The 26,759-nt window shown below is 32.1% G+C and overlaps 1 protein-coding gene across 6 annotated transcripts in view; it reads right to left on the bottom strand.

The window, feature by feature from the left end:
- Positions 1 to 919: 919 nt before the first annotated feature.
- The window catches only part of LOC126835132 (serine/threonine-protein kinase tricornered), a 71,863-nt gene continuing 46,023 nt past the window's right edge, over positions 920 to 26,759 (bottom strand). For 4 of the 6 annotated variants that reach the window (XM_050567424.1, XM_050567422.1, XM_050567421.1 and 1 more), the window contains 8 exons: positions 11,215 to 11,353; positions 7,226 to 7,400; positions 5,334 to 5,498; positions 4,851 to 5,011; positions 4,228 to 4,367; positions 3,981 to 4,178; positions 2,993 to 3,310; positions 920 to 2,903 (listed from right to left, as the gene is read on the bottom strand). In XM_050567424.1, the coding sequence (XP_050423381.1) occupies positions 2,788 to 2,903; positions 2,993 to 3,310; positions 3,981 to 4,178; positions 4,228 to 4,367; positions 4,851 to 5,011; positions 5,334 to 5,498; positions 7,226 to 7,400; positions 11,215 to 11,342 (1,401 nt within the window). In that variant the 5' untranslated portion in view covers positions 11,343 to 11,353 and the 3' untranslated portion in view covers positions 920 to 2,787. Of the gene's footprint in view, positions 2,904 to 2,992; positions 3,311 to 3,980; positions 4,179 to 4,227; positions 4,368 to 4,850; positions 5,012 to 5,333; positions 5,499 to 7,225; positions 7,401 to 11,214; positions 11,354 to 25,519; positions 25,821 to 26,759 lie in introns of those variants that run through there. The other 2 variants (XM_050567423.1, XM_050567420.1) reach the window with 2 other exon arrangements.

Here is a 26,759-nt window from a genome sequence, read left to right as displayed (position 1 = left end):
CAACTGTTGTCAGATATCGAAGAAATCAACTCCATTCTACGTTTCCTATTATCTATGACAATGCCATCCGAGAAGGTTTTACATGAAAATTACCTAGTATTTAGTACATTAAGTTATTAGTTCACATAAATTCCCCATACTAAATAAAAGTCTTTACACAGTTACTCAACAATTAAAAGCGTAAAAACATTACATGTTAGAGCTTTTAAATCAACAAATCGATTTGACTTGATGTATCTATAAGTTGTAATAAGAAAAAATTACCATCTAATAGTCATGATTTATTGTACACATATTATTTGTCATCGTGAATGTTAACATAACTATGTATAACATAATTCCTGGTTATTTCATCTGGGTTTAAAAGTACTAAAAGAGCTATACACAAACAAAATCTTATTAATTTCAAATAAATATAAATTTATTTTATTTTAAATTTAATATTTTTGTAGTTCTAATTGAAGGTACAATGGCAAGAAAAGAATAGCGGCCGTACTTCCAACTATCCATCCACAATTTCGTAAATAGTAAAGCAGCAAGTGAAAAACTCGTATTATTCAATTTTCTGTTCAAAAGTATTACATTAAAATTATTCAAATTGGAAACCTTTTATGTGTTTTTTTGCTTGGTTTCCTGCACAGTGTCAGTTAAACCCCACATTCTCTCTGTCCAAGTCTCGGGTTTCTACAAATGACCATTTTTAATCAACAACTTTAAGAGTGTAGACTGCTGTGTATTTCTATTCTACTTACAAACTCTTCACACGCTGACTTGTCGGTTCTTCTACCAATTTCGAAATTTAATTTTTAGTACAGACATATATATGTCAAGAGAAATGATTAAATAAAATTATAATTTAAAACAAATTGTGTATAGTAACAAGAAAAGTTTCTTTTATTTATATGTTTACAAGCAATTGATATAAACACCAACACTTACACAATAAGAGACAGCTGATAAGGTCACATAACAACAGTACATATTATACATATATATATGAAAGGCTCAGGGGAAAAACAGTAGTAGTCACATTATGAAATTTTTTTTTCAAATAGTTTTTTTCAATATATGCCATTAATTTTTTGTATTTATGTCAATAGATTGTTTAAATAAATATATTTGTTATTAGAATAGCATTTAATGTGATTTTTTTGTTCTTAGGTAAGATGGAGAGGAATTCACGAACTTTGTTTTTGCTATACTCAAAAATTTTCATAATGTGACTACTACTTTTTCCCTGTGTCCTTCATATATGAGAGTAAATATATATATATATATATCTGTTTGGGTTCTTTCAAATAATATTAGCCGATTAGTAGTAGTCTAAGGCCACAACAGTACTTCTAAGTTTTGTACTATTCAAATACATAAAATATTATTGTTTATACACATACACACCTATACATAAATATATATATATATATATATTAAACACAATTTATAACTCGTAACTAAATTTAACATTAAGAGAATCAAAGGTAAAAATCCACTGCTCAAAAGTAAATAATTTCAGTCCGCTTTTAATTATGTTAACGATAGCGGTTTGTTTTTTTAATAACTATAATTGTGTTTGCTATTTACAAATATGCAAAAAAACAAATAACATTTCTTTTTTTTAAGAGGAAAAAACAAGTTACAAAAAATATATACACACACACTGTAAAAACTGAAACTTAAAACCGTAAAACACATAAATTTATTTAAATAAAATTAATGCAATTAAAATTCAATATCGATAAAAAAAGATGCGAACCTTCAACAGACAATTAACCAATTGAGCAGTGAATGTAATATAATAATAATAATAATAATAATAGTAATAATAAAAAAAAATAATAATAAAAAATTACAAACAAACAATAATCAACTTTGCGAATATCACAACTGTTAAATCTAACTTCTACACATGATAAACAAATGAAATGTATACCTATTAAAAGACAAATATTATAATCAAAACAAATCTTAAACCTAACCTGTTCTCAAAGTCAATCGCTTTTCGGCTTTATTGTCCGACATTAAATTCATTAGATACCACTACCTAGTTATATAGGAACATACTAATGTGTTATTTAAAAAAAAAAAATGTTTATTTGCTTAAATTCTAAACTGATAACTATAAAAGAAAAAAATCAATATTTGGAACATTTATAAGAAGGTAATGATTATGTTAACCAGTTTGCATCATTGCATAGAATATTACAATATCATGCCATGACAATGTACTGGCAGATACTGCACATAGCTATATGTATAATACAAATACATATTCTTCGGTGCTCAGGGTTTTTATTACAGCATTAAGCTCATAAATAACTTACTATTATTATATTAATTGATAAGTAATGATAAATTTTTTTTTAAAAATTGTTGTGTCAATTGTTTACATTTTTAACTTTAAATTGATGAAGTAAAAAAATGAAGAAGAAATGACTAGACGAAGCCTAAGAGATATCTTTAGTGTGCACAAAAATTATTTGTTTTTAAAACAATATATATTATTAAGTTTCTTTTAAGTCTAATGACGGTAGTGGCAAAATATATTCTAATGATATTATCGTGTTAGATGTAGGTCATATTTGTCAAAAATATTTGGCGATCTTCTTAAATATTCAGTATTAGCACTTCTGATGAATATAATAGACTTTTCCAACATTGAGATCATAGCCTGAATGATGCTAACTAGTAAAGTGATCGTAATGGGTTGGTGGTGGTCGATGAGAAGAGAAAAGAGCGGGAGAGGGTTAGATAAAAATATCACATTAGCACTATTTAGAACTTTTCAAATCACTTTTTGGTCGCTATGCCTCGCTGTGTGAGTCCCTCGAACCGTTTAAATGTATAGTTGATAAACACCCAGTCTTTGTAAATCACTTCACCGTCTTGTGGAAGAGGAGCAGATGCTGGAAAAAAAAACCACCCAGTTATTATAATTACTGACTCAATATAAATGAAAAGCCATAGTAACTTTCTAATTTTGTAAAACACTTACGTATTTCGAGTTTGACATCAGGGAAATCGTCAAAGTTAGAGGTATCATCAATAGATTTTACTTGCACCGGAATGGCTGCTGGTCGCTCTCTAATGTGTTCCCAGTCAACTCCTCTGAAAAAACTTATTGTCGAACGCAGCTCGTCAATACCTCGGCCACTATTGCCTAGCCGCCGATCGGATTCGCAACAGAACCTAGTAATTGCATCACGTGCCTCTTCGCTGATAGGTACTTCGGCGGGGAAATTTAGCGTCTCTCGCCAGTTCATAACTTTCCTGTACGTTTCCTGAGGATTTTCACTACAGAACGGCGGATAACCTGTTACAACAAAGTTCAATTTTAATACTGGAATTTAGAATATTATATAACTACACAAGTATCGCATAATTATGTCAATAATTTTAAATTAATTGTAATCAATTGCATCAAGGTTATTTAATAATAAAACATGATAATAAAATTGAGTAGGCTAAAATCATAACATAAAAAAATCAAAAAACCATAGACAATATTTTTTTCAGAAAATGCAAAAAAATTGGAAGAGGATTGTTCTAAACAATAAGAAAAATCTATACTACATTATTTTGAAGTAGTTTGGACCGGAAAAATTTACCATCAAAATATACAAGTTGAGTCAATGAACCATTTTTTTTTTTTTTTTAGAATGAAATTTGGAAGATGTGAGTTTGATGGTAATAATTTACATGGAACATGTGAGTTTTGATACCAGAAGGTAAAAAATCAGATAAAACAAAAAAATTGTTGCTACGTTCACAAAATAAAAAAATGTTTTTTTTTTTTTGAATATCTTAAGATTATTCAAAATTTAAATCTTAATGGTTTCTCTTAAAATCTAATAAATATAAATATTTTAAAAATTATTCGGGTTAAAATAGTTCAGTATGAAAACTCTCACATGTTCCAGTGGAACTTGTTAGTTTTGATTCTACCATTAAGTATATATATATATTATGATTTGTATACTGACCTATTAGCATTTCGTACATAATAACACCAACACTCCACCAATCACACGCTGGACCATACCCGGTTTGTAAAAAGACTTCGGGTGCGATATAATCAGGCGTACCGACTGTACTGTAGGCTAGCGCTCGGCGATTTCTTTTCCAGCTCTCTGCTCGCCTTTTGCTGTCCATTGGATTCGAAGCTGTGGAACAGAAAAAACCTAATTTAAGTATGTCAGATGACCGGCTCTTTGACATCATTACACTTACTGAAGTCTGAGGGTTTGGCTTGACTGAGGTCCCTGTAGAAATCTGTTCGGTGTGATTTTTTGAGACCCGTACAAAGTCCAAAGTCAGATAATTTTATATGACCTCTAGCGTCCAACAGAAGATTGTCCGGTTTGATATCCCTGTATGAACAAAATGCAATGGAGTAATTAAACTATTATGCTTTTTGAGAAAAACACTTATTTAGAGCTTTAAATAAAAAATAATTAAATAGATTTATGTGTTTACCACAATAACATTAAACAATATTGGTGAAAATGTATTGTTATATACCCAGTAAAGAAAACAATCTTAAATTTAAAAAAAAACTATTGCAAAATAAAACAAACATTTGTTGAACGCTTTTGTTTTTATTGTTACTCAATTTTTCAAAAATGTATACACAACTGAATAAGTATTCACAACATTTGTTAATGAATATCTAAGGTAAATGATTTTCGAACAAATCTGAGATGCTGAAGTCAAAAATAGGACACAGTTTGGCATTGAATACCTTATATAAATACGGCAGGGTCCTATTTAGTTAAGGTTTGGTTCATAAAACTTTTTTAATACCGGGGAGTCAATATATGTTTAAACTTTAAAAAAAAAACTATCTGTATTACCTGTGTATGAATCCGAGCTTGTGAATAGAGTCGATGGCCAAAGCCGTTTCAGCAATGTAAAACTGTGTACACTCTTCGCTTAAAGTGTCCTTTTTCATGAGCAGTGTCATCATGTCACCACCCGGCAGGAACTCCATTATAAGGTAAAGGTTTATTGGATCCTAAAGCAGAAAAAACATACATACATGTAATTCAAGTCGAGTATTTGTATGTGTACATAAAAAAGTCCTTTGTTTATGTTGTATGACTACGATAGTAAGACATTTTTTTTAAATTTTTTATCATTCCTGTAGTTTATTAAACAAGTCGAGTATTTGTATGTGTACATTAAAAAAGTCCTTTGTTTATGTTGTATGACTACGATAGTAAGACATTTTTTTTAAATTTTTTATCATTCCTGTAGTTTATTAAACAAGTCGAGGGTAATTATTCAAAAATAAACACAGACACATGAGATTAAGAAAAAGGTCTAGAAGTGGTTACCTGAAAACTGTAGTACATTTTAACGACCCACTGATGATCTGCTTCGACAAGTACATCTCTTTCCGCACGAACGTGGGCTACTTGTTCCTTTTCAAGCATGTCCGCCTTACGAAGGATCTTCATAGCGTATATATGACCAGTGTCTTTTTTCTGGACTAGTCTTACCTAAAAACAATAGTTAAAAAAGTTAACCAACGACTTAAAACACTAAAATGTAATCAATTATTTATGCAGCAAACAATTAAATCGGTTTCGAAATTTATTTTGTTTTCACTAGTAGTAAGTAGTTTGTAAATATAAAACTACTCGTAAAATTTGTAAACAGGTTTTTATTTCCAACAATCTTAGTTCCCATTTCACCAGATTTTAATTCTGAAAAATTATTTTAATTCCTTATCATTTATTCTGTGGTTTGATGTGCCACTACTTCTTATTATTTGTTTTCATTGTAAAATCGTTTTTGTAAACATTTTTTTTTAAACTATTCTAAAATGTTGGCATTAATAACAGCTTAAAGCCGATAAGTTAAACCACAGAAGTGATGATGAGGAATTCAAAACTTTTTATCAATTTAAATCTTATAAAATACGACTTGGATTGATGACAATTCCAAGAGTCTATTTACGCCTAATTTTATCACAGTCGCAAGGCCAATAAATACAAAACGTAAAACGTTTGTAAATCAATACACTACGATCAGGTAATAAAAAAGTTTAAAAAAAAAAAGTAGGCTCTTTAGAATATTAACTATCGATTGTTGTGTCGACCTTGAAGCCCAAAAAGTACATATTAAATTAAAACAAAAAGAATTTGTATTGATACCGATTTATTTAAAATAATAGCAACACTAATGACCGTTTGCAACAACTATACTTAAGTTCTAGGGTAGTTTAACAAATACTGAAACTATCGGTTAAACTCTACATAAAATGTATGTATAGTTGGTGCAAACAGCCATAAATGCTTAAGCTAATGTATACAAGCTTTCAACAAAATGTACTTTGATAAGATAATTACTAATTAGTAAAACTATAATTAACTTAAATTTAAAACTTTAAAATGTATTATGCAAGCCCATGAAATAACTATTACAAATTATCACGTCATGCATAGTCGATTTTCTTATGTTTTCATACAGGTTTGACAATTCTTAAAAATGTTGTCACGTCTCCTCCACTTTGGCACACGTCCACCCACTTTATTTGTACCAACTACAAATATTTACTTTTACTAGCTTCTAAAACCCATGAAAAGGCCAAAAAGAAATCGATAACCAACAACAGGTACAGCCGTTAATGCGTAGCCCTAAAACTAAAAGTATGCTTAAATTTAACATTAGAATTTAATGTTATAATACCGACAGAAATAACGACAGACAAATTCCCCATTTTGGGACTGTACCAATCTATAAACATCAACTGCAGTTTACTACATACCTCTATTCGTTACTAGGTATGTTTAATTTATTAATAAATTAGCATTGTAGAATGTTAGATTTAAGAACGGACTAGACTAATAAAACGCGTCGAAAAAAGTTAAAATTTAGATGATAAAAAATAAAAACAACTTTACTTGTGACATTATACTTTTAATATTATTATATTTTGTAAGCCGGTCCTTTCAGCTTTCCATAAATAATTTATTTTAAGCACAAACTATTGTAACATAATAAAATTAATTTAAATGGTTTTTTTCAGGCTAACACTATGTCAATTGACAGATTGACTATATTTCTTAGTTTTAATGAAAATAAATAATTTTAACTGTTTAATAATTCAAGTGTTTAAGCTAAAATATGTTAAGGGGGTGGGTGTTATGTATGAAGGACTAAACACAATTCTAAGCTTCTTTGCAATTTACACATTTTGCATTATACACATAATATTACAAACCTCTCCGAAAGCACCACGGCCAATGACTTTTAAGGGTTCGAAATCTTCTACTCCAAGCCTTGATCGTTTTAACCTGAGAAACTCAGATTCTTTTTGGGCATGTTGTTGGCGTTTTTCTTGTTTTTGTTGTTCAGAAAGATTTTCATCTTTCAAGGTTTCCTCTAGCTTAGCCAACCTGTAAATACACACAAAAATACTTACTAAATATAAGATATAAATAAATAAAACCTGCTAGAATGAATCTAAACGTACAATGAGCCAAAGTTATTACATGATATTAATGTTTTATTTAGGACACGATTCTTATATAGGCACCACTTCGTCAATAATACTTTTTGAGTGATTGATAGCAAACCAAACTACATTACAGTATGTATTGTTTAAAAACTATGTTTGGCATAGCGGGAAAATCTAATCAAAGTAGTAGTCATGACCTGACCTCATCCAATGCTAGTGACACGGCTGTCAGAATTTAAAGTATATAAATTATATGTTAGATAGTAATACAATGAATTTAGATTAAATATTGAATTCATTTTACGGTACAAAATGAACAAGAGTAAACTATCAAATTTTTATCTTTAAAGTTTCAAAATTACAATGTCACAACTCACAAAATAAAATTATTGCCGTAAACATATTGTATTTATATTGAATGGATTACCATTAAACAATAATTATTAATTTTATTTGAAAGTCGTCACTGTCGGTCGTTTAAGTCAACCGTGAAGTTTGGATTATATTTTCAAGTAGAATATTTTACATAAATTATTTCTCGACCATCATCATCTGACATTTGAAGTTCGTTGAATAATATTAAAATTGACACTGGTAATTCCTAAATAGCTCAAATGAATGGACGTCAATTATTCCGAAAATAAAAATGACACAGGCGAAATCCGCGAAGGGATTTGGCAATCTGCCGAAATATATTTACGACACTAAGAAATCCTTATTACGAACACAGCTTATTATTGGCAACGTGTAAATCGCACATATCATACATATTTATATACAACCCAGGAAAAACATATTTAAAGTTGTAAAAGCTATGAAATACGATACACAGCCCGAGTCTTTATTTTTCATGTTATTTGAAGTTGTAATTTAATAGATTTGGGAAGACCATATACGCCTGAATTTTACAGGATTGTGCTTAGGTATTATTTCAGTTTTATGTTCTGATAATCTGCCAAACTGTTAACAGGACATTTTTCTCTAACGACTCTAAGAATAGTTTGAACGTCATCGATCATCATTTAGATAAGAGACATTTTTACAACATCCAAATTGATAATATTTATAAAACGATTGAAATAATTATGTAACCCATTAAATATGGTAGGCTAGCATAAGTATAGTAAGAGTGGCGCGTTAGAATTCAGAATTGAGTTGTAGGTACATTTTATTTTTCTAAATAGGTCAGTGATCATTATTCAACGGACCAAATGTCAGTAACGTTTACAACCTAAGAGCGAAAACCGTCTACATTAGATGTATACGTATTGATCAAATATTCGTTCGACATCCTTACAGCCGCAGAAAAATACAATTATAAATGCGATGGACATTGCGGTTTGATATCCGACGCGGCTGCCATTGAAGGGAATTTGTTTTGACCATTGAAAACAGGTGGTCGCGCGGTACGTCCCTTCTGATGCTTACAACAAATAAAAACCATAAAATCCCACCCTCCCCCGCTCGTCGTTTCCAGCCAAAAAGTTTTTCTTTTCTGAAAACGGTTCCTAAACGCCGGATATTAGTGTCTCAGTTATTGTTACGAGGAGTATACAGAAGAACAGCGCTATATACTATAGTGGACATATCTAGTGGACATACACTATATTGTTGCAATCGATAACACACCGGCGGTAACTAAGTACCAAAGGTATAAAACGTTCGATACATTGATGTTTCAATAATTATTCAGGAACCGCGAACGTGATTATTTTTGAGGAGTCTGAAATGTATTTTTACTCGGAACACAAATGAAGTCGGTCGGTCACGCTTATTATATTTGTATTGCACGTTTCAGTATTTCTGATATCGTAACGTACGGAAGAGACCGGTATGTTTTCCAAGTAGAAACTCGAGAGAAAAATGTAAGTAACGTTGAAGGAACGTGACAGCGAAATAAAAAAAAGTGCGTACAGAAAAAATATATATACATATATATATATATAGTCGTGGGTCGATTGAAATGGAAAAACAACATAAAACGAATTTGTCCACAAACAGCCGTCTTGGAAAACTCAATTTAACGTTAACTCTATGTATTATGTGCGTATGCAGCAGTGACGCTTGATCTGCGGAAACCGTATACGGAAAGCCCTCTTACACAAGACACGCACACGTGAATACCAATTAAGCGGGAAATGTGTACTCAGAAAATGTGAAATTAATTTTTCAACGGCCTACGCGTTACGTGTCGCCCGCGGATTTCGCTAAGCTCGGAGAAGGGTTCATTAAAAATTAAAATGCAACGTTAACGATATCGGACGGATTGACGCAGGAAGTTTTGACAAAGAAAACGAATCTATCGAAATTGCACCAGTCCACGGCCTTTACTCCTTCAATATAAATCACCACCGCGTCGATTCGCCGGCCTATGAAATGTTATCTCTGGCAAACTGAATCGGTAATGTACGTATAGTGCATTTCTATGTTTTTCTAAAGACTAACCGAGGATGCTTAAATAAACAATTATGGAGGAGTAGCAGAAACAAGAAAAGGTGGAAAACGGCAAAAATGTCTGAACTACCGTCCAACAGATGACAGCTACCCAAAGAATGAATATAATAGTACTATGTAATTGCTTTCTGGGTCATGGGGATAATTATGTGATATCATTATTATTTTATCGTCTGAATTGTGTGGTATACGTTTTGTTTATCCAAACAAACGATTGAATATTTTAATAATGCAATTTTTTTTTTTAATTTTAATAAAATTATTATGAAAAATTTTATTTTCATTTCATATTAAAAAAATACAAGCGGCTTTCTGCTGTTTTCATTATTTAATAATATGGCTTCTTTATATCATCTATAAACAATTAAATTATACTTATGTTGATTATAATTATAAGGGAAATTCAAAGTTGCAAAACTCATACTCTTTCCACTGTGACGGAGCTTAAGGACGAGTTTAAAAATTTCGCACCGAGAACAGTGTATTGTTATGGTCTTGTATAATGTAAGGGTTTTTTTTTTATTCAAACTATATTTATCATACACGCCATATCTTGTACAGACTACTACTAGCACTGAATTGACTACCTTTATAGAAAAGTATATTATTTGACAAAAGTTGTTTCTTTCATTAATAATCTATGATTTTTCTAACGAAAAATCAACTTATAATACATAGCATAATTCGTTTTTATTTAAATATTAAACGTTTCTACGAATTGGTTGTTTCACAAAGCGATGATCAAATGAATATCTAATAAGTAAAATACATCATTAAAATGTCAAAGTAGTCACTCTTTTTCATCGATGAAGTAAGTATTATTGTATTTTTGACATAATTTCGTAAACATGATTTTCAATCAAGGTTCTTTATCACTAAAGCCGATTTTTAGGTAATTTTAATGTTATTAAAAATTTATAATAATTGTAAATATTGTGCGTCGGAAATCATGATTATCCTTTATCAATAAGAAAAATATATTTTGTTGATAGTATAAATTGTACTATTAACCAGTTACGTCAAAAATGCTTAGCCTCGAAGATCTAATGGTGCTTGCAGTTAGACTGGACGTCAATCATACTTGTTGTGTACCTAACATTTATACTGGATAAGTTTTAAATCCATACTGCCAATATAATGGATTTCAACGTTTCTGGTTGTAACTTAATTATTAATATAATTAATATTTATAAATCTTAGTGTCTGGATAAAATTATTTTTCACTTTCACTTGAATAATTTTTTTAGTAGTAATTTATTTGTAACGTATAAATTTGTACTTTCATCAAACAAGGTTACCTTTGCTTGCGTTCGATGTGTTGGGCTATCAAGTTACTATAATAATTTTCAAGCGTGACTTTAGCCTTGGTCGCTTTGTCTAAGGTGTGCCCGCTTAACCGGATACCGTTTTCAGTCGCGGCGCTCATCTCCAACACGCCTGCAAAATAATAAAACCATGCATTATTAATACAGATGTATAATTTAAATACGCACACATACATATAAATATGATAAAGCCGATTAAAATGAACGACAGACGAGAAAAGCGGCTGCTTTTTTCTCGTCTTAATACATTATATCCTCAAGTTTCTGGGAAGTATCCGATACCCATCGCTGAACAAAGAGCGAAATATAAGTAGAATAGAAAACTAAAAAAATAAATCATTTTTTAAATTAATTCAATGTAGAAACAATTAAATGTGAAAAACTAATTGTCAAAATATTATGTTAGATAATCTAACAAGTTATAAAAGTCAGCCTAGATTTATAAAACTTACTATTCAAAATACATTTTCCCAGTTTAGAAGTTTAATTATGCAATTAGGGTATAATCGTAAAGCACAAAAGTTAAAATTACAAAAACTTTAGAATTTTTTCAATAGTCTACATGTTTAATGTTTATTTCTAGAGATTGTTTTAGTCATTATTGAACATTATAGTAAAATTGGTATAATTTTCCATCCCGAATATAATAAAATAACTATATTAATAATAAGTGTTATTTATCATCCCAATTCCTACCATTTATAATGGTTTTTTTTTGTGTGATAAAATAAAAATTCAATGGGACCATTGAAAAGTTAAATATTATTATAACTACGTGTGTTCTTATGATACTCTAACGTATAATAAAAATATTTATATAATAATTAATAATTGATAATATTATTAGGGGACTAGAAAGGCTCGAACATTCAAAAACAGATCTACACGATCATGTTTTGTACACCACAATAATTATTAGTGTTATAGTGCCTTTTTGTCTGCTATACAATTGTCTGTGACCTATCAGCAATCAATTATTAATATTTAATTGGTTAACGTGACGAAAAAAAAGTTATAATAACAAACGGAAAAATAACGAAATTGGAAAATTATTCCTATTCATTTCTAAACCAGCGATGGTGGTATCAGCAAAGCGATCCGTTGACAGCGACAACGAGGCGTCCCCTCCTCTACATAAACACAATTATTGTCATGAGATACCGTATTCAACCACAAACCTACTATGGCACGGGGATCCTCGAAACACCGACGTCAAGATAATAGTATAAGTCATCGGAATATCCTACAATGATTCATATTAGTCGAACAGTAATTTTTTCTTCTACGAATGAATTTGTCCTGATAATGAAACATGAGTGTACTGTCCGAGGAAAAAAAATAATATAGCTCTCTCAGTGCCAAAAAATATAGAAGAAAAATAATACCTATTACGTTTCAAAATGATTTCCTACAATATAGTAATCTAAACCATGTGTTTCTATGTCTTGCGATGTACATACTATTATATTATGGTATAACCGAGTACCAACCACAGTAGCGTATCTAGGATTTTTTCACGGGGGGGGGGGGAGAGATATAGATTTTAACAGCCAAACCTATTCAATATAAACATTCCTATTATTATATACATGTTGCATGTAAACAAAAATTTGGATTCTAAACTACAAAACAAAGTCTAATTTTTTTGAGGACAGTGAAAGAATATCGAGTACTTTATCAGGTGTGACTGTTATATTTTTGTGTACTGATAGGGCCCCGGGGGGATATAACCCCCATATCCCCCCCACGTAAATACGCCACTGACCGACCATACATTGGCTTTACTTTGTATTGTGCTAAAACTTTTGCGTATCCTGTTTACATAATATTTTAACACATTACATTGTATGTCGAAAACGTAAAACGTCATGTCGTGTGTATCACATAAACAAATCGATTCAATTCAAACAACAATAACGCAGTAAGGGAATGACCGCGTGTTTCCGTTTACATAAAAAAAATAATAATAATAATAATGGATGCCGTCTAAATGAAATTGTACTTTGGAGTTGTGTTTCGATTCGATGCGATGCATTGTCTTGTATATTATATTGTAAGTTTTAGTTTACAAAGTTTTTTTGTTATAGATGTCCATGATCGAACTTATTAAAAGTGGACGTTAAACCTTTAGAAAGTAGAATCTTTTTATTGGAATCAATAAGCACCCTTTCCCTTTCAAAACGACAATTTTTTTTAAAAAACACCGTTGGACCAAAAACTTTGGTTGAGTACTTGACACTTATTAAAGATAGTGACAAAAATACATCTGTTATCAGTGAACTTTTTTCAATCATATGACTCAACAGTTATAGCAGGGCAATATAGTCACCATTTGTCAAAAATCGTGACAATAAAATATATTATTGCTCCCAATGCATTCAAATGAAGAATTGATGGCCATCGACCTAATGGCTAACTTATAAGTAATTTTATATCCGGATTGAAACTCAGGAGCTATAAGTGTTTGTCACATGAAAATGCTTATTGTGACGTTTATGGAAACAATAAGACGCTGGCGGTGGTTTACCTACTATAACAGCTGCCGCAGGTGACTCCTCCGCCGTCTTTGGGGTCAACGACACTTCGAACGAGACCCAAACTTCATGCGTAGCCAGCAGATATAACAGGCGGTGGCACCAGTAACAATGATAAAAAAAAATGGTAATAATAACCGTAACACGACCACAGGCAGAGCAACGCTGCAGTTGTGCAGTCGAGAAGTGAGCGGCGAACACGCACTGTACGGTTTTATGAATGCGGAAACTCCACGGTTGTCAACACATAGTTGGCAGACGATATTAATATTTACTTTCCGAAAAAAAAAGAAAATGTATATAATGGTTTACTCGTGTACAACATAAAAAATCATACCATATTGGTAGATTTTGTTGAAAAAAAGAGCCCCATTAAGAGAAATATAAGATAAAAGACTTCAAACGAAAAAAGGTAAAGTCGGTTCCATTTGGTATTTCTAATTTCAACCATTTAATAGTTTTCAGATTCAATGCTTTAACCATTCAAGTGATTTCTAACAACAATACCTCTATACTCAATAGATTAGATACTGTACATGTATTACAATTTAATTATTTATTGTACATTTCATAGTTACGCATCTGTAGGTTTTTAATGTTTAAATTTTAACTTAAACGGAATATAACAAAAATAATGTTTTTTAATAATAAAGTAACAAATTTGACATTAAAAGTAAGATTGCGTCATAAACTTAAAATAAAAAAAATTGTATTTATAATTTAACTTTTAATAATTAATAGGAGAAATGAATATCAAGACTGGGTTAATAATTAAATTGTATTTTACAAATAAAATGTCCGGTTTGTATACTAACCGAGTATCTGTTAAAAACATTAAAAAACGTAAAATGCTTATAAAAATAACTACCAAGAACTGGTTATTGATCAGTTATTTTATTAGATATTTTTTATCGTTCTTGTCTGCATATAATAATTTAAGTGAACAGATTCGTATTTGAAAATAAAAAGCAGTTAGCTGTAAGGAGAAGAAATTATATTAGTTTTTAATGTATTTTCTTGATCCGCTTTTTTTTTTTACTGGACTATGGACTGTGGTAAAGACTGACGTCAATTTCACATTTTTACTTATGAGGACGCCACTTCGCCTATTTTTAAGAAGTAAAGTATAGGCATTTTTTTTACAAAATCTTAACTTAAAGGTTAAATTGTGATGTGTAACTATTAGTTAAAAAATTAGGAATCTTTTTTGGTAGTTCAATATTTTTCAGACAACACTATTTCTTTAACAGCAATTAAAAAAAATGTATCTAAACAAAAAGAGCTACGCATATTCTCTATTATCGACTACATAATAATAGTAGACATTTGTGTTTACTAATTTAAAATAATGAGGATTTTATCTAGGTTTATCTCGTTGGTTTTTTTTTATACCAACATTCACAATTTATATTTTAATTCTGAAATTTTTTTACTTTATTAAGTGCTGGTATTTAAGGTAAAATTTAAGTTTCTAAAAGAAACTGACGAGCGAACCTAGGTGAAGTTCTTCTCTTTTTAACAATATCAAAATGTGTTTTCTATGACAATTTCGTTTTGATCTACACACTTTTCCATAAACACGTTATGATTATTTTTAAAGGGTATGACGTTCTCTTAATTAAATAATGCAGTTTAGAAGTTGTAAAATCAAACTCTCACACTTGAACGGCACACACTTGAAGAGTAATGCACTTGACTTTTTATGGTTTATATTATGTAACGATAAAGTGCAAAATACTTGTTTATTGTATTTTTTATAAATTTATTATTATTCTGCATGTGTGTAACTGGTGTATATATATATATATATATTAAATAATTCAAACAAACTTATTCAACTATTATTGTGGGTCATATAACCGTAATTATCTGAATAATATATATTTTACAATAATTTAGCCCAAAGCCCAATCAATACTATAGCCCCCCTCAATTTTTGTCCATCGCGTGTGTGCTTTCATAAGTATGAAATATTACACTCTTTGCTTGAACACTTTCCAACAACACAAAAAACAAACCAAGTGTACTGTAAGAGACATTATTAATATTGAGATTGTTTGGTTATTTTTATGAGAGAAAATTATGGAAGAGCAGGAGTAAAGGAGGAAATTGATATTTTGTAACATTTATGTGGTTGGTTGATTTCCTATCTTTGGCTGATGAGCTCTTTATCTGTTAATTGTTACATTAGTTAAGAGAGGACGCTATGTTTGTTCACATTGAAACAGTTATACCGTCGTCTGGCCGTAAAAACCCGCTGCCAACAAAAAGAAATATAACTACTTCAACTTATCTTTACGCTTGAAAAGCGCCATTTGACCACATCGCTTCTCTCGACAGTATTTTTTCACCGTCGTATTTGTTCTATTGGAAAGTCGATCAGAATCCATATAGTGTATTTTATGTGCGTCATCCGTAAAAACCAAACGTCATTTTGAAAATGGTTCGATGATGTATACTACCACAAAAATAACCTATTAAATGGTCCCGGGTAAATTAATAATATTTATATGCCTACTTACTCTTGATGTTTAAGTGCAAATTGCAATGTTACGTGTTAAACAGTCATACAAAAATGAAGAGCCGAACGTTCACGAAATCGATGTTAACGTTTAAAACAAAAGAACAAGGATGTTGTGTAGAAGGCCGAAGAAAGTAAAGAATTTAAGGAGTGACATCATCACATAATTTTGAAATTCGAGAATATTCGACTCGAAATCGAAAGGAACATCTTCATTAAACAATAGGGTTTGTAGTACACTCGAGTACTAAATTTAAAGGATAAAATACCGTAATGATAAAGAAACGAACGTGCAAGATGGAAACTTAATATTTATATCGAGTGTACCCTGAAACCATTGAAGACCACTACAATAAAGCTGAATTGGATATAATAAATAATATAGTCGAAAAATATTTATATGAAGTGTTAAACTTGTAAATACATCGGAATAGCTAATAAACCTGTTATAAAATAAAAAGAACTAGTTATGTTGTACATCTAATAACTAGAATTATTAGTCTTCAAATAAAAAAAGTTGTGTAGCTGTAAAGCTAACTGGATCTAACTGGATTTATACTAGATAAAAATTACACCTTCAGCAATGACGGGACATGTACTGAAAAAACTGTCACTAAAAACACCGTCCTCGCAATAATGAGGCATGCATAAAACCGATTATTAGAATACATGTTTTCATTTTTACTTTAACTGATCTCGACGGCTAATTTAAGTTACAAATTTGCTTTTAAACCGAGGACTTACATTTTATAACGTAGACGTAGACAAAATTAATTCTGAGCTTACAAAAATTCAGCCTTTTTTCCTCTGAATAATTGATCGAGATTACAGCTTAAATCACACGTCTCGCACTCGCCTCACATAAGCAAAGTTTACTTAATCTAGTTAATCTTTATTTTCGAAGACTTGCGATGCAATGCTCATTATATCCCAGCGCAACCCATCAAATACTAACCAACCACTATGTTTCACTCGACCTATTTTAATCAACGAGTATACATTTTAAGAGTGTATCCCACTGACAGTAACCAACACTATTGGAACGATGACGTTTGCCGTTTAATTACTTTCCCCTCATTTACATTAATTAGTCTTGCCATGGGATGTCGACTAACGTCCTCATTGAAATATACATTTTCGCAGTATCCGCATGTATTAGGGCAGTCATCGATCGACAATACACCTACCTACCTACTTTGATAGCAATGACCCATAAATAGACATTATCGGTTAATATTTTATGACAGATGAGGGCTTCATTAACCGCTGTTGCTAACCGTCGTCAGCGTACAAGTCGACCACAAAACAATAAGTCTAATAATACCTAAACGAAACTTCTCAATTTTTTAATTGATTTTACTATACGGTTAATATGTTGGTCGTGCAAAGAGTTTATATATGTAGAATTGTCAGTGACGAACACAAACAATATATGTAGCGCCTGGCGCCATACAGAATGGTTTCGTTGTGGAACTTTAAATATTTATCCATATCATCAGTTTATCTGTTTTACAACAAAAGGATAATCGATTAGACCTTTTAGTTCCATGAAAAAATTATCCTACTCTCGCGAATTTATCACTGATTAATACGGAAAATACTGGACGAAAGGGACGCGGGGATGTTAGGTTTTCGATCATGAATCTTTTTTTTTTTTAGTCTACGACCTGTTGATTGGTTTGAACAACTCTTGCTCTACTAGAGACAAGAGTTGCCATCCTGGGGAAGTGGTTTAGGTGCGGTGGTTCCCGTTGCCTTCCGAACCAATTGGGTGACCATTTCTCTCTCCAGACGGTTGTTCCGAGAGAAACGGCCAGCGACCGAGATTCGAACCATGCTAGTGTGTAGAAACACTGCCGCGGTAACCATTTTGGCCACGACGCCGGTCAGAAATCATGTTATATTAATTATAAAAATAATACTCAAACATTTTACGTCAAAGAGATATTTAGATAGATAGTTGTTTTCGGATAGAGAACCTTGAAAGAAACATATTTATAACATTTTATAATAAACACAAATGTTTGCTTAAAACAGAAGTTTAAACGTTTCTGTAAGCGCCCTTGATTAATACTCATATAAACTTTTAAAATAACATGAAGTCTAGAACCCGTATTAAAAACGCTTGTGACGTCATTATGAAAATACTATTTTATCATTTTTCAGAGCCCCGCGAATAAACTGAGCTAATATTAATTTTCTTGTACACTTACACATAATAATAACAACTTGACAAACTTCACTTTATATACATCAACCCGACAACCTACTAATTGTTTAAACGGGCGAACAAATAATTAGATTTCCAATAAAACGACTACGCCAACCAGTTTTATTATCCCACCGCCTGCTGTCATCTCCAAGTCCGGATCCTCGATGATGATGTTCACTAACAAATAACGGTAAAAAAAAATGATACGCACAGATTTTTTAGTAGTTCAGACGTTCATCGTTTTACGGCCGATAACGTGGCACATAATGAATCACGAGTAAATAATAATAACGCATTTCTCGTGTTTATGTTGAACAGGTCATATAGTACACATTATACTATAAATTGCATTGTATAATTACAGTGCGTTTTAAATGGCTGCGTTCCTCCAGACTTCAATTGTAACAGACTTTTATACAACGCACCTCCTTCTCTCGGCGTAAGTCAAACATGTTTTCTAAACGACAACTCTAATTAACACAATAATACTACCATTATGGATTTTATAATAATTTAAAAATGTTAATTACTCGTACCGCGCACGTCATAATGGCAACTCATTTAATGAAAAAGAACTTTGCCATAGCGATCCAATAGAATAAAAAAATGTCCACAGTATATTTTGACAAGTGCCACGCGCTTAATTCTTAAATAGCTAACACAAATGACGGTTTGACCTTATCATTTCCTTTTCTAGACCTTCTTAACATGCTCATAAAACACAACAATAGAGTTCAAGGTAAATACAACCTAACGCGAAAAACTATTAAAAAAATCACTTAAAAACTATAACCAACTAAATATTAGAAATGTATTGTTTTTTATTTAAAAAAAATCCTCATGACTATTTTAAATGGCGAGTGGATACAAAAATATTTGATAAGATTAATACTAATAATATTTATTGTTTTAAAATGTGTTAAATAAATGAGTGAGAGGTGTACTGGCGCGAATTTAATACAAGCTGCCAACGACATTTTATAACCATCAGTTTGGCTGATTCAAGTCGTCCAACCGTAAACCCACGCTAAAATAATTTCTTTCGTGACGCACTAGATGTCAAAAGAAAAATGGAATATAGATTCAAGAAAAATAAATTAATAGACTACATTTTTTATTTGTAAATATATGCATAAATATAATCCGAATATCATATCTTAGGTAAAACTTTTAATCAACAATAAAATAAAAAAAGCAGTCATTTTTCAATTAATTTAAATAAAGTTATTTATTTTGAGGATTTACTTTTAAAAATGTAAATCTCGTTGAATTAAATCACTTTATTTAAAAATTAATTACTTAAAAAAAAAGTTTGATGCTACTCACTTACTTGATACTCACTTAGATGTATTGTACTTCTACATTATGTACCACTTTATAGTTTCTCGATAGTCTGTTGGGGAATATCGATACTCAAACATCTTAAATCTTAATTTATACATCTGTATCATTAATAGTAAATTAGTAATTATCCATTGTACAAGGAAATCACAAAACAAAAGACGTTTACTATTCATTCACGCGCCGGATGTATTTAATTATTCAATTGACAGATTTTTTTAAGCTGACGCATCATTAGTTTTACTTTCTATGACAATTCTTTATTATAAAACCATTTTTTAAAGTGCATGAAAAGTAGCGCTTTTTATCATCATATTTCTAATCAATAAAACATATTTTTAAGACTGAACCTAATAGAGTTAAAATAAAATAATTATTATGTTTAAAAAACGAATATAACTAAACTCATTATTTTTACTTAGGTAATTATTGATAACTAAATTTAATAAAAAACTGTTTTATCTGTTTTATTTATTCAGAAATACAAATACACAAAAATTATAATGTTCTGTCTACTAAAGAGTATTAATTACATTCAGTTGAGAATAATATTCAATAAAACAAGATAGAAACGTAAGATAGGAATGTTATCATTCTTTTAAATTGCCGTAAAATAATGTATACCTATAAAAAGAGCAGTAAAACAATTTAACCGCAATAAACTTTTAAAATTACTTGATAAACATGAATTTCTTAACTTAAAAATACCATACATAAATAATTTATGTGTAAAGAAAAATTTCATGAGACGTCAGTGCGAAGCATATTAATATTTTATGGACAAGTATCAGGCCACAATACTTATATAAACCAAAAACTCGGTGTTCGCAATAGTTTTAATGTAGGTACACAATACAGACATATAGTTGACTTTTTTTTTTATATAATCCAGGTGGTGTATGGCATTTTTAACAAATGAGTAATGACTAATGATATATTATTACAAATTTTAGGCTGTATATAATAATGTGTAACAATTTTACATTATGTGTTTCAAATAATACGTTCGTGTCCGGTCACGAATGAATAATAATTATATTGTAAAAGTTCTACCTAACGTAATAACGCGGAAACTGGTATAGGACCATCAAATGGAGTGCACAAAAAGTAGACAATGCACGAACATCGACAATCGAGTCGTAGCGATTGTTTGGAATTAAATTAAACTAGTTGTGCAATAATACATTTTGTTTTATTTATCATAAAAAATTGTTATTCCGTTGTAGTCACAACAAAACGATAAGCGATAATGTTCGACATTCATATATATGCTATATATGGATTGTAAATTTGAATTCCCGCGCGAAAAAGAAATAATATATTGAAACGTGAATTCACTTTTATTGCGTTCTGTAATAGGAACTACGGGCAAGTTACTAATGCTATGATTTTTAGGAAACAATATCGCGCAGTATGCATGTCAGGTTTTACAATTTCGCGCGTTTCTAGGAAACTTTGCATGTGCTCTTTTCGAAAACACAACACGACTGTCGGTAAAGATTGAAATCAATAATATAAATATGAATTTTATCGTGTGCCGGTCAGTAACAACATAATATTATGGTATAAGGCATAAGAGGGAGTGTGGGAGAGAGAGAGAGAGAGAGAGAGAGGAATATTATGCATAAATATGTTTACACAGCAATAAGAAACATACCTATTCATATACACAACAGACGTCATTCGCGAGGGAAGGCTGCGACACTGCGACCTTTATCGGTACTAATGATGTTCGACCCAATACTACAGCGACCAAACGCACCACCACCGATGTGTAGTTGTGTATTTGTTTTACGCATCATCTGCGCCAGATAAGAGTGAAGACAGCCACATCATTTTTTTATTTGAGTTGCTAAAGTAAAAAAATACACTACGTGGCACCTCCACCTGGCCAGCTCGATATCGTCAAGTCTGCGATACCCTTATCGATTTTTAAATGCAACCAATTTTTAAATACACCGTGAATAATGAGTGATAAAATCGGAATCGCCAAGCACGTGCGAATCATTATGTGCGAGAGGAATATAATAGTTGTGGCAATTATGAAGATATAAAAAACGAACAAAAGGTTAAGTTAATAGGAACTAATAATTTTGCAGATACTAAGAACAAAAAACTATTCCCAACATCGTTTAGTAATACAATATTATTATAATATTATATTATATGCGAGGAGTGATAACAATATTGGCGTTGTCAAACGGACTGTGAAACCTATTATCACCCGACGCGACGTTGCGCTCGAATGTGATAAATACCGTGTGTAATATTTTAAAAACAAACACAAGACAGAACATTTTTTTATGAAGGCCCATAGCGCAAAATGATTTGAGATTTCACCGATTTCTAGGCGCCAGCAAGAACAAAAATGATTAGTTTCATGGCGAATCAATACAAAACCAACATATTACTAGCTCAGCGGAAAAATCAACTAATACCAAACAGCCATTCGAAGTATTCTAGGAACATAAATTCAAAGTTAAAAAAGTCTAGAAACACTGACTTGGGACCGTACAAACGGTTTAAACAAAAGCGCAGTAAATAAGCGCAGATCATATTGTTTTCATTACTCGACTTGTCATCGTATAAGGATATCGTGACAAGTTAATAAAATATATTGTAGTGGCAACCAGTAGTAGAACGCTTGGAGCAAGAAAACGTGACCTCCTCACGCGGCACGCCCACAGTTAAGTACATAATAATACTGTACTTTTAACCGATTTGAATTCCACACATCGAGTATACGTTCAAAAATAACGGTTACGCACACGAGTCAGAAATGCCGAGATCCCAATATATTATTATTGCCACTGAACAACAAGCGATTTCAGGGACATCACGACTGACTTATAAACACCGTGTCCGTTAGGCGTTGGTTTTTGGTCCACCAAACCAATGTACAGTATGATATAAACTAATTAAAATTAATTATATCTGCTATTGGAATCGGTGATGTAAAATAATCTTCGGTCGTTCGGCTGAAATGCGAATTAACTATTCGAAGGGACCGGTCGGTCGAATGTGATGTATACAGAGCGTAAAATGAAAAATTACAGTCTTCAGAGGTCGTTCCACTTGCGCGAACAAAAAAATTATTTTTTCTTTTCTTCTATACATTCCCGTATTCCGTTTATCCGAGACAAAGCATTGGAGCCGTTATGGTTAATCGGAACGTAAATAAAAATGATTTTCAATACAATATCTGTATAATTGTCACCACTGTACAATTCTCAAGTCAATTTTCGACAAGATACGCATGAACAACTCGGACAAAAATCCCAATAACCAGTGTTGTGAATCTTGATCACTGGAGAAAAAAAAACACTTATTGGTTGTTTGTTTTACAAAATATACTGGAAAATAACAGAAATTTCCAGTCAGGTGTACGCACTCTATTATAATATTCTAATACCGACGACACCACGTTTAATGGTTGCAATAAGACATATACATATATACCTACCTACTCTACAGACTGTTCGCAGGCAATACGTTTTGCAACAGCCAGTAAAGTTCATTTAACGATTTGTTAGAAATTGCTTCGCGGTATAGTTGTCCGGAAGCCCTACTTTTATATTGATTGGCCGTTTAAGTAAATTTCGTGTAACTGAACTAGCGTGTATTAAATTTCATATTCAAAAAGGCATAAGATCGAATTTCCAGACGGTCATAAATAGATTCGTTGGCGTATAGAGTTCTAGTTTTTTTTCTTTTGTACCAACCTAAGAAATACCGTGTCCAACGCAGCGCTGATTCGAATCTACTTTATGCTACTCAAACGACTTTTGAAAAGCGCCCGGTAAGATTGTGTTGTTGTGCGCGCGTTGCTCATAGTAACAACGAGACTATACCTAATAAGTTGCTCGATAACACAACCATTTTCGAGTCAAATACGGGTTGGAAAACATTTACAATCTTAGCTTTCCCTGTGCGCGGTGCGTGTCGAAAATGCAAATAAACGGGTGTCGAGTCTTGGAGTTTACGGCATAACCACCCGACATTAAACGGATATTACCAACATAAATAACGATAGTTTTTGGTCGAAATCACTAACGCTACGGCTTTTAACTAGTTACACAATACACATTGATAATAGACCGAACCGTATAGTTTTAAAGAAAACACATTATTATAATGCACATCGGCAAGAAACTGTTTATATTATTATTCACATTTCTTACTATTGCAAATTCAAAAACGGACGATAGGGTATTTTTTACAATCCGTACTAGAAGAAGGCATGTCTCGTTCGTAGAATCCGATCTACGGGTTCAACAGAATTATTATTCTCGCACCGCTTATGCGTTGAGATGCTAACAGAAACATGATCCGTCGTCAATTTGAGAACGCTGAACTATACTTTTATACTTCTATATATTAAACATATTTTTTAAAGAAAATAATAGAAACCACAACTATCACACAAAATCCGTCGAGACGGCAAGAAAACGATTAATCAGTAGAGTTATATGCAAATTTCGCTAAATAATCATTAATTACAATCGAACAACGATTAACAGTATCCATTATTGCATCAACGCTTCCCTCTTTATAGGATTCCCAAACGTTTAAAACCCTGAGACTTCGTTCGGGTTATTTCTCTTGTAGGTTTAAAAGGGCACCGTTGAACGAGTGCTTGACGACGGTCACGGGTAGGATGTCCTATCGAAGCCTGTGTAAAACCGGTTCTCTCGTATTTTTTTCTACTAAACATAATGAGAAACAAAAACAATGTACATTCGTATCGAAATCATCTTGATCGAGAAGGAGTTGGAGGCGAAATACCAAATTTTAATTAATAAGACCACGACCGAACACAAACCATCTCCAAGAACAAAGAGTCCCACTGAGATAAGGCAGCAGTTTTCTTTAAACCTCTGCCGCTGGCGATGTTTCTTACTATGGCCGTCATGGGGGGGGGGGAATAATCACCCTTTCTCTGTGTCTCGTTTAGTCGGCACCCGACTGTAGTCTTAACCTGCCAACCAAATCAAAAATACGATCTGTATTCAAGTTATTATACCGACAGAGTAGTTAAAATATTAGAACATTTTAGGAGTTTTTTTGGATCCATCAATTTTGCGGTATTTGCTTTTTGTATTACGGTTTGTTCTATGTGTGCACAGTGTGGATGTTCTAAAACCAAGGGAGGATACTTGGGTGTCCACTGAGAAAATCTATCCAACTCCTCATCACGTTAACTCCCGCAGTGCGGTTAAATGCCCCTATAGTATTGTTTTAAGCTAGTAAAGAACAGTTAGATATCACAAACTCCATTGTCGAATTTTACCTTGCTAGAGCCTTATTATAATACAAGGTATCGCACAGTACATAGGTCTTATACTTTGCGATAAAATTTCAATTACGTTAATAACGACCAATAGTAGTCTTTTAAATTCTAATTTCAAGCTTTTTGATTGAAGTAACGTTATTTTTCTGTCAATTTAAATATCAGAATATTTTATACTCAGCCCTCACCCCTGCTTCCCCCACTCCTAGTCTAGAAATTACACTAAAATGTATACATTTAGAAACCGGCATAAGTCGATATGCACGAGTGGAAAATAAGCATTTTCGAACAGAATCTGCGATTGGATGTGTAACTTTGGTTATGCGAATTAACTTTTAATATAGCAGTGTAATTACTCGTTATTGTTAACATTAACTCACTCGGTTTTTTTCGAATATTTCCGCCAAAATGATTTCATACACCGGTCACACGGTGTTGATGACTTTGTGTTCGGCGTCTCTTACCAACGACGACGTCAACGGTTCAAATTCGAAATAATGTTTGCGGTACAACAATATATTTAATTCACACAGCCACAGAAGCACGGACACGCGGGAAAACAGTGCGGTTTTTTACGGTACAAACTGGCGCTGGCGACAATAGCACCGTCGGTTTATTCGCCGACTACTGGCTGAAGCCTAAACGTCGACAACGTCGTCGGTGGGGTGCACCGCGTACGGCACATAGTACGACCGCCGTCAGCGACCGACAAACGTCGACGACGCCATAGGTGGGAAATAGGACAGCGGAGAGCGAGCAGGGGATCACCGTCTGCTGAATGTGGGAACAAAATCGACCACGTGCATAACCGATCAGCTGTTCACTGCCGCCGTCCACTGACCTACAGTACATTATCGTGTGCACCGGTCACCACCGAATGCCGCGATTCGTTATAAAACATTATTATCCTATTATTATATATTACGATAATATTCGGTAGTGTAAACGCTTTTCCCCTTCTTCAGGTGAAAAAAAAACGGCGAGCACACAACATACGAGTGAGTATTATACTGTTTTTAGACAAGTACCTGCTACGCTTCCGGCACGCTCTCGAGAGCAGTTTTTTCGGTCTTCCTCCTCTTTTACCAAGAAAACGTTATATTATTATTGTTATACTTTTTTTCCCTTCACCATAATGATTTCTTCCCCTCTTGGATTACTTTAGATACCTACTACCGGCCGGAAGTGCAAGCAATCACGTTTCGGAGTGCGTTATAATTCTCCAACCGCCGTACTGGTAAGGTTCGTACGGGGAAAAAATATTAGGTAAAAGAGAAAGAAATTGATCGGAAACCACACAAAACTATTTCAGTCAAAATTAATAGCAAAATCGTGGAAATCGATTTTGTCAAACACAGTTGTAAATAACTGCAATGAAAAGAAGACAATGAAAATACATGAAGTTTCAAATATATATTTTACCTTATTTAAGGTAAAATAGTAGTTTTTTTAATAAAAAAATACATTTTGAGGTTTAAGGGTCACAAAATTGTCATACGTTCATACCTCGAAAGAAAAAATACATTTCTATGGAAAAAGAACAGTCTTTCTCCATTTCCTATCATAAAAAACGTGTGGTCAATCCATTATTTTATTATCTATAATGCAAGGACTATACGT

Source organism: Adelges cooleyi, unplaced genomic scaffold, assembly GCF_023614345.1.
Source record: "Adelges cooleyi isolate 19-005CV unplaced genomic scaffold, UGA_ACOO_1.1 ACOO_flye_CR_arks_rails_tigmint_CR_PRNA_23, whole genome shotgun sequence".
Lineage (NCBI taxonomy): Eukaryota > Metazoa > Arthropoda > Insecta > Hemiptera > Adelgidae > Adelges > Adelges cooleyi.
The sequence above is the reverse complement of the archived record's forward strand: the minus strand, read 5'-3'. Positions and strand labels throughout refer to the sequence as shown.